The sequence below is a fragment of the Lytechinus variegatus genome, chromosome 1, assembly GCF_018143015.1.
Source record: "Lytechinus variegatus isolate NC3 chromosome 1, Lvar_3.0, whole genome shotgun sequence".
Taxonomy (NCBI): Eukaryota; Metazoa; Echinodermata; class Echinoidea; order Temnopleuroida; family Toxopneustidae; genus Lytechinus; species Lytechinus variegatus.
The window spans coordinates 10,862,097-10,880,388 of NC_054740.1; the positions used below are offsets into that span (position 1 = coordinate 10,862,097).

An 18,292-nucleotide genomic window follows, 5' to 3' on the forward strand; every position below is an offset into this window, starting at 1 on the left:
GTACATATATTTTCACCAAAGAAAGTCCGATTTCAAGATAAGCAGGCCGGGTGAAGCTTATAATAATGTCAAATAATTGTGGAGGGGGGGGGGGTCACACTTTGACTGAGCACGACTTGACAAATGTGGTGATAGGTTATCGGACACTTGGAATTTAAATGTCATTTAAATGTACTTTGACGGTTTATGAAAAATCCCCTGGGTATACTTTGAAAACAGAAACTCGATGTAAAATAAAATAAGAACTCCTGATTGGTCGCTCAAAGATCTTCCATTTGCCACGTCAAAGCAAGGAGGTTCCTTTCAAAGGTACCCCATTGGTCAAAGCCAGGAAACCCGATTCCTTCACGACAGGGATCCACATTTATGGAAGTGATAGATCTCCGATGTTCACACCATTAATGGCACCGGGGTGCGGTGTGCACAGTGTAAATGATTGTGATCAATATGCACACATTTTGCCGGGATTTACTTTAAGTACTGCAAAAGTACAAAGTTATATACAATAACCGATGCGAAAATGTGACTTTCCTATGATTACTTGCCGTTCTTATAGTTCTTAAAGGCCTTGATTCTGATTTTGTACAAATGTTACTTTGTTCAGGATTCAAAATCAGAATTCCCGTTTCAGCTACTGTAGTGACTAAAAATGATAAACTTTAGGTCAGAGGGGGGTCTATTGAGCTGTATACATCAAAAGTTCGTTTATTATCAATACAGCTAGCATCCACCATTTATTTATTATTTATTATTTATTTATTTATTTTGTTTTATTTACCCAGGGTAGTCTCTTCAGTATACAACTGCTTTGCAAGAGAGCCCTGTTAAATGTTAACAAACATATTACAATATCATACAATGTAAAAGCTAGCAAATAGATACTTCGGTTTGCAATATCCACATATACCACCACACCAATCTGGCATGAAGAGTTTCCGAGTTAGTAGAATTGACCCGCTGGGTGCTCTAGCTCCACCACGTTGCACAGTGAACCTCGATTATTTTGTCGCTTCTTTCCAACTTAATCTTTAGGTTATGTTATTATACGCTTGGAAACTGTCGCCCATTCCGCGAGAAGCAAAAGTCATTATTTTACTTTAAAGTGTGATTATCAAGCGGCACGTTTTCTGTTGTTCGTGTGCTCATTGACATTCTGTGCAAAATAGGGGACCTACACGGAAAGCAGCAGTCAAGCATAAGCTGCTTCCTGAAACGGGAGCTTAAGATATACATCATTACCGGGTTGAAACAACACAAAACGTAAAACGGGGTAGTTGACCAGCGGTAAAATACGGTAAAAGATTTAAGCCAGAGCAGACAATAATGAAACTCGAATAACATGTTGAAGATGGTGATTGGTAATTGTGCAAGAAAGAACATTGTGGAAAGAAGCGTTACTACTATTACGATCTTGACGCGAGATGTAGTTCGGGGATCTCTTAACCGCTTCTGGCTGTTGTGACGACCGTTACCGTTGGCGTTCAAAGAGCGACGTATTTGAGAATCCTTTACGATGGGATCATGGATGCTTCGTAAAAGTGTACATGCAATAATGATGTGTACCGTCGCGATTATGATAAAAGGAACGACAAATGTCGCCATGACCCGAAACATCTTGAATATTTTGGCTTGGGACGTGTGATGAGGAATCCAATGACATCTGTTGCGTTTTTCTTGGGCTAAAACTAGAATAGGAGCAGCAACAGCGAAAGAACAAGCCCAAATCACTAAAACAATCAATACATTTGAATGTCTTGAACAGCTTCGAAAGGCTCCCCAAGCGCGGCTTTCTTCCCAGCGGTTTCTCCCCAGAGGATCGGCAATTTTCTGATAGCGTTCAATTGAGAGCGCCACCAACGAGTAAACGACAAGGCAAGCACTCATGATCATGGAGAAGTTTCTGAATTTGCAAATGAAGTTGCCGGATACGTTCGAATTGGACTGCATGATCTCGAACTCGATGGCGATTGGTACATTGACAAGCAGACAAACGAGATCACCGATCATGAGATTGACGAATAAGATATTCTGTGTCTTCCGGAGATGTCGGTTCTTTAAGACGATGAAAATAAGCGATCCATTAGCAGCGATCCCGAACAGCGTAACGCAACACAGGATTGAGACATGATACAAGTTTCTAGAAGGGTAATCGTATTCGCGGTCTTCTATTTTTACCAGCCAACTGCATGAGTCCGTTTCGTTATTCTCATTACCAATCACGTGCTCTGTAGAGGTGAATCCAGGTGTGGTTGCCATGGTAATAATTCTTCTTTAGAAATGCATACAGACGAAATTGGTCATCAGCGTGCCATTACTAGGGTCAGGTTTGTTTGAAGGATGAATCTGGTCCGCGTGGGGTCCGATGATAGGAGCTTCTTCACATGGTCGAATGGCGTCCCAAAGCTAAAGTCAAATACAGAGTTCTGCAGACAAAGAGAAAAATATGTGTATATTATATAGAATATGGAGTAAACTACTTGCACTATGTGACAACAGCAGTAGAGACTGTCGTCATGGGGCAATGGCGATTCCAATCCTGTGGTAAAATCGCTTTGATTGCAATAACGACGGAGTGAAGAAGACGCAAATGGTTTTGTTTTTTGTACATTTCAAAGAAATGAAATAACTTTTGTTCTTTGTCCCAATCCTTATCCCACATTATAAAGATACAAGTCAGTAGTCAGAAAACAAACAACTTTCGCCCACATTTTGTTAGGAGAAAGTAAGTCAAATATAAGTCACGAGAAAACCAGACATGAGTAAACTATCGACTTGAATTTGAATAACTTCAAATAGCACTATTTGTATAAAAAAATAAGTTTATTGACAAAATGACAAGTATCCCGTTATCTAATCTGATCCGATTATAGATTTTCGCAATCGGTCATAAATTTCACAAGTAAATATTACTAAAGGTATACCAGATATTTAAAGGTCAAGTCCACCCGAGAAAAATGTTGACTTGAATAAATAGACAAAAATCTATACATACATTATAAAAGTATATATACATAGAAATTATATGTGTACAACAGCTTTGGCAACTCTTTAATTTAATATTTTGTGAAAGAAATGGATGAAGGGAACAATGGTAGGCGTAGCTTAAATCATGGTTCCCCAGAGCTATCTTCCCGTTTGGAAAAATTGCCAATGCCGAAAAAATGTATCTGCCGCGAATCGAACGCGAGCCCCCAGCTTTGAACGCCGGTGCCTTAACCACTAGATCATAGAGACGGGTTAGTGTCTTTTAGTAAATATCAATGTGTAATTGATATCAATGAATACAGCATTTAATTGTCTTAAAAATGATTCCCTGCATGATACGATTATGGTACACATGGGGGTGCAGTGCCTTGAAATGTGGGGCAAGGTCAAAATTCAAAAGTCGCAAACATGGCAAATGACACAATATTGAAAGTCACTGTTCTTTTTTCCGTGGTGATGAGTGAATTTCCTAGCGGTTTCTTTTGACTTTGATCAATAATCCCTCATCGGGTTCGGTAAATATCAATGTGTAATTAATATCAATGAATAGATTATTTAATTATTTTGTTAATGATACCCTACATGATATGATTATGGTTCACATGTAGGTGCAGTGCCTTAAAATGAGGGGCAATGTCAAAATTCAAAGTTGCAAAATGACAATATTTTTCAGTGGTGATGAGCGAGTTTCTATAAGCGGTTTCTTTAAATTGTTTTCATGAACATTAACATGGAATCAAACACACCTCTGCACAAGCAAACACAAAACAAACAAACATGCATGGGTATTTGAACCACGACTCAAACCATGTTATCTCACAGAACCATCACTACAGAAGCATGGGGCTTGATTCGAATGGATTTTCATCTTTGACACAGATAAACATGTCAAAAGAATCACGTTCTGTATTGACCCTTCGTGACTATTTCTGCTCGTTTTGCAGCTTTTCAATTCAGACGTCATTCATCACTTTTGAATCCTGCTCCTTTCGATATGGAATTATCATAACAAGCATGGTGTCATTTTACAGACAGATAAATGATCGTTTAAATATCAAATATGCATTGTGTAAAATTGGGAGTTGGGAGATATTAATGGCCAAACTCAGATTTCCAAATTTTTTTGCTCGTTTTGCAGCTTTTCAATTCAGACCTCATCCAAAACTTTTGAATCCTGCTCTTTTCGTAATGGCATGATCATAACAAGCATGGCATCATTTTAAAGAAAATTAAATGATCTTTTGAATGATGTATATATGAATGATATATATATATATATGTATATATATATATATATATATATATTGGGAAAGAAATGGATGAATAGAACAATATAATTATATATATATATATATATATATATATATATATATAAGAACAGTATAACTTCACACACACACATATATATATATAATTGTGATGAGCAAGGACCTAAACATTGCGTGGGTGCTTCAGGGAGTAATATATTGGCGAAGAAGCTCAAACAAACATTGAAGCTAGAGACGTAGCCTGGATTTCTTCAACTTTTATTAGTACAAGCTTTCGGCCATTTAGTTCGGCCTTCTTCAGGTATCTGAAGATGTAAAATACATAATGGTTTTACATGTAACATGCATATATTTGGATTAATTTACTAAATATAGGTATATCTTAAAGGAGAATGAAACCTTTGGAATAGCATAGTATGTGTGAAAACAGAAAAATCAAAGAAACAGATCAACAAAAGTTTGAGAGAAATCGGACAAATAATGAGAAAGTTATGAGGATTTGAATATTGTGATCACTAATGCTATGGAGATCCTCAAATTGGCAATGCGACAAAGATGTATGATGTCACTTGTGAACAACCCTCCCCATTACTTAAGTATATATTTCACTTAAATTGCCTCTTTTATCACATCTATCAGTAGATCATGAGTTCTTTGTACAGGAGGGCATGTCATACAAATTTTTAAAGAATACATCATTGATAAAGAGTTTGTATCACCATAAGAAAAAGCAAAAAGAAACATTATGAACGTATTTTATAGTCCATCTCAGGGAAAGTTATTCACATATGACATCACACATCTTTGTTGCATTGCCAACGGGAGGATCTCTATAGCATTAGCGATTGCACTACTCAAATGCTCATAACTTTCTCATTATTTGTCAGATTTTTCTCAAACTTTCTTTGTTCTTATTCTTTGATTTTCCTTTTTCGACACAAGCCTACTTGTTCCAAAGGTTTCATTCCCCTTTAAAAGAAGATGTTTTACATCGGTAGTGTTTAATTAAGATTATCCAATAGCTATTAAAATCAATTAAGTTTACGCAGATTTTCTTTACAAACATTTTTTTTGAGAGAATGTAGACATATTGGGTTATGTCTTATGTGTGCTGTATAATACATATATCTCAAAATGTATAATAATAAAAATATCTCAAAATAATACATATATCTCAAAACAATATATATCTCAAAAGAAGTTGTATTGTATTGGTAATGCTTAATCAAGAATATCCAAAAGCTATTAAAATAGACTGTTTGCACAGATTTTTATACAAATATTTTAGGAAAGTATATAGACATATTGTAGTATGTGTACTGTATAATATATATTGAGTACATATTAAGGAAAGGTATTGATTCATATACATTCGCATCTAAGCACGTGAGCTTAAGTATGTAACTAATCACACTCGCAGTGCACGTACACTCACACATACGCGCAGACACCCAGACACTTGGTTTGAAGTTTATTTGAAGATATCTTTTACCTTTTTACACTTGTTTCTTTGCCCAAAACACTTCGAAAATTGCATTGCGCCCCACCCCACTCCCCAACACACCGAGGCCATCGTGACGATATTTGCTTTACACTGTGCTGTGATTTACATAAAACGGCTAAGGCTCGATTTTTATTCTGTTAATCATTGTCAAGCTTGGGGAAAAGTGTGGAGAAACAAGTAATGTAAACCCACTTTAAATGATAAAAACTTAGTGAAAAAAATGCTGGAGATGTCAGATATAAACTTTTGTTCAGATCCAGCTGTCACAAAAAAGGGTAAAGCTTGTGCTTACTAAGTGTTGAAATTTCAAATTGTTACAAAATGCTTGAATGTATCCGTTTTGCAAGGGAAATGTATGAGAAAGGTTTCGCAGGGTAAGTTTGATTTCGCCCTTTCCCCTTAACACAGCGTGAAAACGAGCATTTCTGCGCAAACAGATTTCTGCGAGCTGTACAAAAATAGACAGTGCTCACTCAAGTGTAACATTCTGTCCTAACTTTTACTTTCATTGGATAGATAAGACCTAAACCCAAGAATATATGTGAAAAAATTACCCGCATGTTGTATATTTTTTTAATTCTCAGGGCTTTTTCAAAGTGTAAACTTTTTTTTGATACGCACTGTAGAGTGTCCAGAATCCGAAAAACTGGAATGGGCGTGCAGTATTTTACGCGGGCGTATTTTATACACCCAATAAGTCTGCAAGCAGTTAGTCCAGGGGTTCTCAAACTTTTTCTTTCAAAGGCCAGATGAGACTCCAAGTAAACCTCAAAGGGCCAGGGTGAAGTGGATACTTAGAAAAAAAAAATGTGCGCGAAGCGCAAAGACCCTTGCGGTCGGGGTCCGAGATGCTCTCCTGTGCAATCTGGCCCTTATTTTGGGAGCATTTAATAAAAAAAAGTTTTATATGGAACGCAGTCAAAATTAGAAAAAGATTTCAAAATACAGCGAGAGTCAAAATTAATGATAACAAAATTGTAGTACTTTGTTAAAAGGAATTTGACTTAGATTATACCTATACCTGATATCAATTGGGGAAACAGATAATGTCTTGAAGTATCAATATTATTTTTGTAGTAAAAGTAGAATGTATAATAGAGCATGTCTGTTGTAGACTCTAACCAGGACGTGGGTCTCCTATAGTCACTTTCAATATGGGAAAAGTGACAATCTGCAGCAACAAGTTGATTGAACCTTCCCACAAAAGGTGTAATTGCCAGACGAAGTCACTGGTGCGAATGTTCACTGGTCAAGCAGGGGCCACGGAAGTGGGGGGGGGGGTAGCCATGTACGAAAACGTAAAAATTACCATATGATTGTGATTTATTGCATGGCCAGCCACCAACCCCCACCAACTTTGTAAAGAATTCCGTTTCAATCAATATATTCAAGAAAAATCTAAAAACACATCTTTTCCGCTAACTCTCGCTTGCCAGCACTGGTCTTTTGTTGTTTAAATTTTCATTTGCATTTATATGTGTTTCTATGTTTTACTTTTCCTCTCATTATAATGCGCGTTGTATCTTGTATTAGAAAAGGCGCTATAAAAATGTATTATTATTAAATTTATTTGTATGCCATTACTTTTATTACGGTTATGTCTACATGGATACACAATGTAATCATATTGAGCTATGTTTCATATTGTGACTTCAAAGTGATAAAAAAAAACGGGAAAAAACCCAGCAGAGCCTCGCGGGCCGGATCCGGCCCGCGGGCCGTAGTTTGAGAACCCCTGGTCTATATCATTTGCTCCGATGGAAAATCTACACGTTTTGCCAAACACAAAACCTAGCCCTCGAAACTAAAGAAACCCAAATCCTAATTTTTACATTATTCTGAACAAAAACCTCTGTGTTTAATAGCTCCATGCTCTATACCTGTGTGCTTTGCCAAGGTGGCCGTTTCATAAAGCTGTTCGTAAATTAAGAGCGACTTTAAGGTCAAATCCACCTCAGAAAAATGTTGATTTGAATCAATAGAGAAAAATCAGACAAGCACAATGCTGAAAATTTAATCAAAATCGGATGTAAAATAAGAAAGTTATGACATTTCAAAGTTTTGCTTATTTTTAACAAAAATAGTTATACGAACTAGGCAGTTACATCCAAATGAGAGAATCGATGATGTCACTCACTCACTATTTCTTTTGTTTTTTATTGTTTGAATTATACAATATTTCAATTTTTACGAATTTGATGATTAGGACCTCCATGCCTGAAATGTTAAAATAAAAAATATCTCATATAATAAAATACAAAAGAAATAGTGAGTGAGTGATGTCATCAGTTCCCTCATTTGCATACCGACCGAGATGTGCATATAACTGTTTTGTGAAATGAAGCGAAACTTTAAAATGTCACAACTTTCTTATTTTACATCCGATTTTGATGAAATTTTCAGTGTTATGCTTGTTGAATTTTTCTCCTTTATTCAAATCAAGTTTTTGTTGGGGTGGAATTGTCCTTTAAGGACGACTGGTGATCATTTCTTGTGGCAGATGGTATATTCATTGGCGATGGTTTAGCGCGTAAGAAAGGTTCGCCAGTCGTTCTTAAAGTCCCTCTTAACTTACGAACAGCTTTATGAAACACCCAATGGGAGCAAGTGTCGCAGGCCGTCGTTTCACCTTTGAGATATTGTTTGGTTAAGCTACACTACAATGAGTCTGATATCGACTTTGCCTTTTTATTATAATTTTACCCTGACTCCAAAATGAAAAATATAACTCATAAATAGTTCATCTAAATCATAGTGCAAGGGCGCATCTAGCTTTTACATTATTTTATCCGATTGGCCTCTAAAAGCTTTCTTCTTTTTATTTGGATTTTTTTGTGGGGATGGTCCTAACTAAAGACTTAAATTTTGGGTACATCTTTGCATTAATCTTAAAAAAAGATCCAAAGATCTCACAAGTCCCCAAAATATCATGCGAGCGTGAAGCGCGAGTTTAAATTTGATATCTTATTATTTAAAACGGATAATAAAAGATTCTGAGCATTCATTATACATGTAATATTATCTGCATGTAATACATGTATTTCTTGCATGGTTTTTAATGATAACAGGAGATTATCATGAAGTAAAAAACTGGGTGAAACCCATTTATCTGCCTTAATTATGTCGATCTTATTTCAATAAAACATTGATAGGAAAACATTGTTTTATTTGCATTATAACATTTTTCTGTATTATACTTAATAAGAGTACGAGAATTGTGCATTTAATTTGAAGCATTTTCAAATAGGGAGAGGGATATAGAGGCAGGGTGTGATAGACTATAGTTATATTAGATAGAGAAAGGGGAGAACTTAAGACAGACATATAAAGCAGGGATATATATATATATATATATATATATATATATATATATATATATATAAAAGGAAGGGTAGAAGGAGGGTGCATGGGGGCAAACCGATGGCAGATATGTCAAACAATATACGTTCAATGACACCCATCAGATCAATACAAAACTAATTAAATTTATAAGACGCCAGGGATGATGGATTAAAAACATCTTTGAGAAATTGCACCCGATGGCATTACCATGCCTTTTGAAACCTTGTACGAAGCAAGCGACAATCTTAACGCTTGTAATCTGTATACTGAATTTCGATTGAAACAGTGGAGATATACAAAGGCTGGTGTGTAAAATATCTTGCGATTAATTCCTAATACACCTTCCCATTTCCATGAAGCCAATACACGTTAAAAAAGAGTGTCCCCGAAGTAAAACCGCTTCTATAAGACATGTAAGACGGATTGGAGGCCTGGGGGGTTTGATGTCAGACTAATAGTCATCCGCGAAATTACTTTCTTGGTAAATGTCGATAGATCGATGTAAGGCCTACTCGTTGTGAAAACAGAGTATTCTTGTTTTCTCGCCTGAAGGGCATTTTTAAAACCAAATCAAGTTAAATTGGTACCAGTATTACAACTATCCAATGGTCAGTGACCATAGGCGGCGGAAGCGGGGACGTGCCCCCCTAAATTTGAGGAGGGGGGACGGTCCCCCCCCCCCCTAAATTTGTTGTTGATGACCTTTTTTTTTTTTTGGCTTGTCAATTTATTTTCCTACGTCCCCCCTAAAATTTTTTGGTTGAGACCTTTTTTTTTTTAGGCTTGTCAAAATTTTTTGGTTGTCCCCTCCTAAAATTTTGTGCTTCCGCCGCCAGTGTCAGTGACGCAGTCTACAATTTTGCTACCACTTATTGATGGGGAATATGGCTACCACCCCGTATATACAAACGGTAAGATACTGTCTCAAATTTATGTGATATGAATAGACAGAGCAAAATGAGACAAACCAAATGCTGAAAATTTCATTAAAACTTGACAAGTAATAAAACAAAATTATGACAATATTATTTATTCTTTTGAGTTATGTTTGGTGAAGCAGTTCTGTGTAATGGGCGAGCCGACGTCATTTTTTCCCTAATACTGATTCGTTGGTATTTTGTCATGTGAAATTATATAAAGTAGGTATTTTGTCATGTGAAATTATAAAATAATGTCATTCAAATTTTGATCTCCAATTAATCGAACTGACTACTGGTTTGGTGTATACATGTTATGAAATAACCATTGGGGAATCTTATTTCATTCTTTAACACACATAATTAGAGGTTTAATTTGTATAGCACCATTTCATAAAAAAAAAGCGCCGGATCCGATGTCACACATTATTCACAATATTGCTGGTAAAGATATAATATGTCATTATTTCAGATTTGAAGGACTTATTGTTGTTACAACCACGAAATTGGATATAGGTAGATAATATTAAAGACGAGCCACTGACGAAAATACTCATAATCACGACATCATGCACATAACCAAGGAGATTTGTTGTTTTCGCACAATATTGCCCCAATAACTTCATTATTTTTCATCAGATTTTGATGGAATTTTCACCGTTTCGCTCGACGAAGTTTACTGTTATATTTGCGTACTATTAGTTTAAATCTAATGCCCTCTTTCTGTAATGTTTTTTTTTTATATAGCCATTGGAGCACTTACTTTACGTATTTGGTCATTGGATACTAGAAGCTACCCCACCAAAGATTATATCCTGAAATTTTAAGCCCATTATGCCTGCATGAGAATATGATTTATATCAACAAGACAAAAATACACGTTTTTTTTCTATTTTGATCTCGCACCCGCTCGAATTAAATTCTGATAAGAAATCGATGTATTTGTCATGACACTGAAACGGGTCCTACTAGGTCTAAGTCGTATGACTCCCCATACCTTATTTTTCAATGGAAAATGACGTCACTATTAGTAGTAGGTCATCCTCCACCTAACAGAATACCCTGACATCACCCCTGTATATCACCATGACGAATTACTGCCCCAAAACACAATTTTTTCGAATGGTATTTACCGCAGTTTTGGGTTCAAAAGCTTACAAAGAAGGCATTCAGTTATTTATAGCATGAATGGCGAGTAGGAAGTCACAATAATACGTTTTGGCTAGTTTGATCATGGATAATTATATTAATATGGTTTCATTGTGAAAACCGAAAGGGGATTGGATTCCGTGAACCCTGTCATCATCATGTATATTGCAGTATAAGAGTTTCTATGGTTTTTGTTTGTTATAATTTTGTGCCAGATGCTGACTAGTTTGTATTCGAACTTCGTATTTTACGTTAATGCTATGTTGTACGTGTATCGAGGAAACATCCCAATAGCTTCTTAATCGACATCGCCGTTTATCAGATCAAAGTGAAATAAATCTAAAATTTATTTCTTGTGGAAATGAATTGCTAAATCTTAAAAAAAAACTGCAGCTGCAATGTTCGTAAGATTGAAATATGCAAATGAAGAGATTGAATTCAAATCAAAAGACAAAAATGTTAATAAGTTTGATTAACAAACATTATCTCCTCCCTGTATGGGCGGTTGCCCCACAGGATCGCGGAAATTTGTACCCCGCCCCCCCCCCCCCCAAAAAAAAAGGAAGAGCTTAATCCCTTCTAGCAACACCATCATATACCCGGCGTGACAATTAGGACACCTTCGCCCACCCAGCCAACAAAGGCCTGGTCACACCGCCCGGGCCCGAGCGTTGTTGTAGTTGTCGTGGAGCGGTAGGGAGAGAGGGTCGAATTTCGCTCACAAAATTGGGGAAAAATCGAAAACAAAATAAAAACAATCGAAATCGAAAATGGTGAACGGTAGCGAGCGGTGATGATTTTTTCTCTCCGCTCCACGACCGCTCCAACAACGCTCGGGAGGTGTGATGAGGCTTGAGGAAAACTTGGATATTCCTCCATTCATCGTACTTTTACTCCCTGGCTTTTACTTCAATGTTTGAAATGCTATATACAGCTATACATTTAAACCAAATTGTTATTTTATGTTTAACCATTACTTATGAAAAGAATATATTTCCAGCGGTACCCCTGCAGTGATTATAGAGTCACGAAATAAGTTATTGAAAGGTGAATAAAGTAAGGATGTCTCAAAATCATGCCCTCGATAAGTAATTTTGAAAAAAAAATAGGAGACAACGTCGGCATCACATTGATACAATGTAATTTGACCGAGTAGGTGGTATATTTACCTGGATTGAGATCCTTGTCAAGTCGTTACAATACTTCCTGAAACATTTCGTTCATTTGTTATAGTATCCAGACACCATGGACACTGGATGAATTAGTACCCGACGCTTGTGTAAAAACTCCAGGATCTTGGTTGGGTATGCTCAAACAATTTTCTAAGTTTAGAAAACAAAAGTAGCCGAAGAGCCATTCGCAAACGGCGCGTGAACGACAAATAGTTACAGGTCAACACGAAATATGTAGTTGCAAATGATCACGGGAGCCTCCTACCACCTCTACTGGTGCAAAACAGTATGATACACCCACTTCGGATATCCCTGGTATCACCTGACACGGACAGGAGTAGTTTCTTCTTTGAACGCATTGGTATCGTCAGCAGGTCAGCAGCATGAAGAGGTGCAAAGCTTTCGCTCAGAAAGATGAGTCCGTTTATTAGCGCGCACGTTCTCAGCAGGTGAAGCACATGGAAGGGGGGGGGGCGGTGGCGTGCGTTGGAATATTAAAGCCGGGGTGCTAGGTCATAAAACGTTGATTAGGAAATATTTGAGAAGCGTGACGGTGAAGCGAAAGAAATAGATTGGAAATTCATTGAATATCTTGCTTCTCGTGCTCAAAATGTATTGAGCAGGCCCAAATCACACACGTCCATCGACAAGAAGAGGCCTTGTGCCCCCCCCCCAAAAAGAGAGTCAGATAGATATTTCAAAGGCCCGTCGATCTTTTCTGCATAATAGATATTCGACTCAATTAAGGATACAGTTTCGAAAGATCCCTCTCTATTTTCAAAGGACGTTGCTATATCCGGGGGGGGGGGGGCACTTCCATTTACGAGTGGATACCATGCGCGACCATGGGGTCTCGAAAAGCACCCTAAATACGTAATTTCCATATTCTGAAAATGCACCCCTTAACAAGTATTGGCGTGTGAAACCCTAGCTACCCTTATCAAGTATTGGTAACAAACATGACAAAACGATACTCTCGACAAATGTTCCCTGAAATGAACCCCTAAACAAGTACAGGGATGTTTTATTGTTAAGGGTCCTTCGGCCGTCGGCTTTACCTTATTTGGTTTAGTACGACCCCACCTTCTACACCTCGCGCAAATCGTACTCTAAACACTAAGTGTTGGGGCAAAAAGGACATCCTTTATAAAACATTTTAATTTTGTCTTATCATCCCCGCAAATTCGACCCTATAAACACGTAATTTTCCTAGCGAAATAGATACCCTTTTTTCATTATTTTTGTGTTTTTGACACCCTTGGCACGTTACGTACCTATCGTGAAAAAGACATTCCTTTTAAGTGTTTTTTTTTGGTCGCGCATGGTATCCACTCGTCAATGTAAGTGGCCCCCGGGTGCTATCTTCACGCATGAAGTAGAAATCAATAGATACAAAAGATCAAGAACATACTATGCTGGCTAAGCGAGGGAACAAACAATGTGAGTCGATCTTTTATGGGTGCAGGGAAGGGGGCTTGCATAGTATGATTGGAATTTGAGAATGTATAGTGCACACTTCAGTTTGTTTATAAAAATGTGATTTGAAAAAAAAAATACCGTAGATAGTTTTGCACAGAGTTGCAAGTAGCACCCCCTCCCTCGGCTGCAGACAAATAGCACACACATTATAGCAAATAATGTGTGTGCTTTAGTGAAAATAATTTCGAATGTCTTCGTGAAGATAATATATTTCAAGAACCAATTTGCCATTTAATATGTCGCCAGGAAAAGGCGCTATTACAATGCATATCTATATTTGATGTATCTTTGATGTGTAGATAACAACGTTCTTTGAAAATGTGCCCTCAATTGGGTCAAATATTTATTATGTTGCAGGAAAGATTGACGCGCCTTTTGAATTTCTTTTGGGGGTGGGGTACACAAGGTCTCCTCTTGTAGATTTGATTTGGGCCTATACTCAATCTATTTTGAGCACTACGAGCAAAAGATTGTCTTCATGAAGACATTCGAAATGATTTTCACTAAATTCTGTCTGCAGCGGGGGGGGGGGGGGGGGTGAGGGGTACCTGCATGCTAGGTCGCGAAACTATCTGAAGGCCTGGTCACACCGCCCGAGCGTTTTTCGAGCGGCCGTGGAGCGGAGAGAAAAAATCATCACCGCTCGCTATCGTTCACCATTTTTTATTTCGATTTTTTCCCCAATTTTGTGAGCGAAATTCAACCCTCTCTCCCTCCCGCTCCACGACCGTTCCAACAACGCTCAAGCGATGTGACTAAGCCTTTACCCTGAATTGTGATTATTGTCGGTGTATAAATGCCCCTTGTAAGATCGAATAATACTGAAAATTCCTGCATAGATACACAGAATGTTCATTGTTCAATACCAATAGAACCAACATATTTTGCCTATCGTGCCACAAAATACATGTATAAAAAAAGACATCGCACAATAGTAAGCACAAAATATAAATACTGAATTAAACAATAAAGAATCCATCAAGTTTTTTTTAATAAACTCCTTTTCAATCTATAATTACGACATACTGGTACCAGTGGTCAAAATGAATTGTTTACATCGAAATCAACAACGTTTCAGTGATTTTTTTATCTGACACATATTACCGTGAAGCCAACTATACCAAATACAGAAATGAAAGAACAGCGCAGAATTTCGAAGAAAAAAAAATAACACGAATCAACGAACATTATTAGTTCCTATTATCAATGCAGAGCAAGGACATTAAAACCCAATCAAAATCAATGACCAATGACGTTATAATTCAATCTTCCATATTTTGATGCTAGTTTTTTTTCTGTTTCAACTTTTATTGCAGCAAGCTGGCGCCCTGCAGGCTCCTCTCGTTTGCGGAAACACGAATGCATCTCACTGATGACACCAGCACACCTACTAATCCCACTGCAAGTCGACTGATGGTATATATCGATAATAACGTAATAAACTCTGATCAAACTGGAGATTGTTTCATTAGAGTGACATTGTCATACTCTTTACTCTCTAATTTTCTTATTTGTTATGTTACTATCATTTTTTAATGGGGGGGGGGGGTGATAATAACATGTTTTAGGGCAGGGTCATCAGATCCATGATTTTATATGAGAACAGAAGGTTGGCAAACTTGTCGAAAGGCAAAACAAATCTGACAATAATACTTAAAGCTCAAGTCCACCCCAGAAAAAATGTTGATTTGAATCAGTAGAGAAAAAGGCAACAAGCATAATGTTGAAAATTCCATCAAAACCGGATGTAAAATAAGAAAGATTATGACATTTTAAAGTTTCGCTTATTTTTTTTTTTTGGGGGGGGGGCTTCCGCCGCCAATGCTCTTTTATCTTCGCATGGTTTGGGAGTAGTATCATATATTTTTCTTTTAAGGAAATCTACACAAAGGCAAAGTGACTACAGAAATGGAAACCAATGTTAGTATACATGTATTTCCGCTGATATCAATATTTACTTACATGACACCCTACGTGGGCTTGCCCTGAACTTGGTCCCGGATGTGGTATCCTTGGAAGCGAGTGTTGTGTCTGACCCGAGACGTCTGGGATTGTGATTCGCTAAAATGTTTTCTTGACCCGAGTTTGATCTCAAAGTCCAGGCCACACTTTTCCGAAAATGCTACCAGGTACGTATTTTATACACACAGTATATTGTTCACAGCCAATGTGTAAAAAAAGAAGAAGAATCGCGTGGAAAGTGTGGCAAGCAAGCAAAAATAATATAATACACTCATGGTGCAGGGGTCATTTCGTCACGGAAGTAAATCCGGGAGGTACATGCAACATGGCAACCACGGTTGATTATCTTGATCAACTGTATTTATAATCTTGCCTTAGGTAACTTCCCTAGCCATCCTATATCTCAATGGATACGAACGAGCACAGTGAGTAATGAAAATAGAATTTTTTTGCACTAAAAGTGTAGTTTCGTCTTTAGAAGATGAAATTATCAATAAACCTTCTTTTAAATTATTGCCCCCAACGCTGTGATTGCACAAACGTGGATGACCTTCAGATTACCCACAAACATTTTGTAAATTTATCCCGCTTTTTTTTTTGGGGGGGGGGGCTCGAAAGAACGATCGAGCGGACCACTCCTATTCGACCGAAGAAGGCCATGAAACCCATGTATGGTAATAAATTAGATTAGTATATATGAGAAGGATAATAATGAGCAATCAATGAAATGAAGATTAAGAAGAGATCCAAAGTGGAACGAAAAAGGATTCCATCACTAATTTGACCCCTTAGCATGCCAAATCTATGAACTTTTGATTTATTCAATTATTAGATTTTTGATTAGATTTTTTTTTAAATTTCCGTTCAACATAATAAAATATGATCGAAGAAACAATACATATTTAGAATAATGCAGAAAGTGCAATTTAATGACATTTGATAACAAATATTGAAGATGAATTAACTGACTTGCCAAGATACGGCAAATCCCTAAACTTAGTTTCAAAAGTATGCATGTGTTTATTAACCATTAACGCATATTGTGTTAATACATGCAGTGAACTGGCTTTAGAATAGTTCGAACTGTTGCGATTTATAGGAACCGCGTATCAGGGAAAGAAGGAGGGGGGGGGGCTTCAATAAACGTACACAAAACGTGTTCCCCCATATTTCTTTGAGCATCCCCAGAAAAATATAAATAATTAAAAAATTAATTAATATATATATAGATAAATAGATGTATAAAAATGTAGAAATCAATAAATAAAAATAAGATAAAATAATACAATAAAATGAAATAAAAATAGAAACAAAGATAAAACAAGATATAAAAATCAAAAGCATTCCCCGGCGCTCGTTTACCGCTTGTATACAAGACGTGGTTTTGTTACGCAACTATTAATTGTGTTGATGACCTTCCAAACGAACCTAGTCATCGAGAATATTATGCATGTGTTTATCACCAGCACAAACGGTTTTTTTTTCAGTCCAGATAAGCTTTAGAAAATGGTGAATATCAAAAGCAGTTGACTGGAATAGGATGATGGTACAAAGCCAGTACTTCCGATAAACTATACGATCTCGATTGTATTCGTGGTGCATGTATAAATAGTTATGAATGAAATGAGATGGAGTTGTTATTGAGACGTGGATTTTACGTTACCTTCTCATAGCCGAAAACCAATCAGTGATAGTCGATAGCGCCCCTCATTCATACTCAATCATGGAATAATTATTGATGGGTCGAGTGTCTTCATGGGCTTTCCTCATTTCCACGAACACTCCTTGACTTCGCTACTTCCAGCTAAGGAGATCCAGGACGGGGTCAGGGGGCGTTGCCAATGTGTTTTGAAAGGGGGGGGGGGGCAAAAAGTCTTAGAGATAACGTCATCGTTTGTTTTTAATTGAATAAAATGGAGACAATATAGAATAACGCCACCCAAACAAGTTTTCATACCTTTCATTGCGATCTCTTCCCTCTTCTCCCTCTTAATTCCCCCATATTCTTTTAACTAATTTAGATATCACAGGGGGCGTCCGTGTTCCTCCGTCCACCTCCCTGGGGTTTTTATTTGGGGGGGGGGTGAAAGTTTGCGAAGACAAACGCTTAAGGAGAAAGGGGGAGGGAAAGAAAATGGTTATCGTTACATAAGATGATAGAATATAATTGTTGGAGATCCAATGCGGTCTCTAAAATGTAAGTCCGACGAAAAGCACAGAAAATGTTGAGGGCATCACTGTGCCAATTTCATCGAATGAGCGGCCCGGACCATCAGGACCTCTCGCCCCTCTGGATCTGCTACTGCTTCTTCAATGCATTGGAGAGGCTTGTTACAACCGATGTTCCCGACCTTTCGTTTGAGGACGCGGACGCTTATTTACAACGGTAGTTGACTTTGGAAGGGACTTTTTGGGCCCGTCATCATGGTCGTAAAACTCAGTCCTGCAATGCAAATTGTGTGACATGAGATTTTTTTTTCGTTTCGCATCTGCGACGGAAACATTCAATATGCG

General features: G+C 37.4%; 1 protein-coding gene across 1 annotated transcript; it reads right to left on the bottom strand.

Annotated features, from left to right (window-relative positions):
- Positions 1-880: 880 nt before the first annotated feature.
- On the bottom strand, positions 881-12,754 carry LOC121428023 (neuropeptide Y receptor type 6-like). The gene is made up of 2 exons (XM_041624633.1): positions 12,335-12,754; positions 881-2,423 (listed from the first exon to the last, which is right to left on the bottom strand). Exon 2 carries the CDS (start codon positions 2,254-2,256, stop codon positions 1,093-1,095), a length of 1,164 nt encoding a protein of 387 aa, XP_041480567.1. The 5' UTR covers positions 2,257-2,423; positions 12,335-12,754; the 3' UTR covers positions 881-1,092.
- Between the last annotated feature and the right edge of the window lie 5,538 nt (positions 12,755-18,292).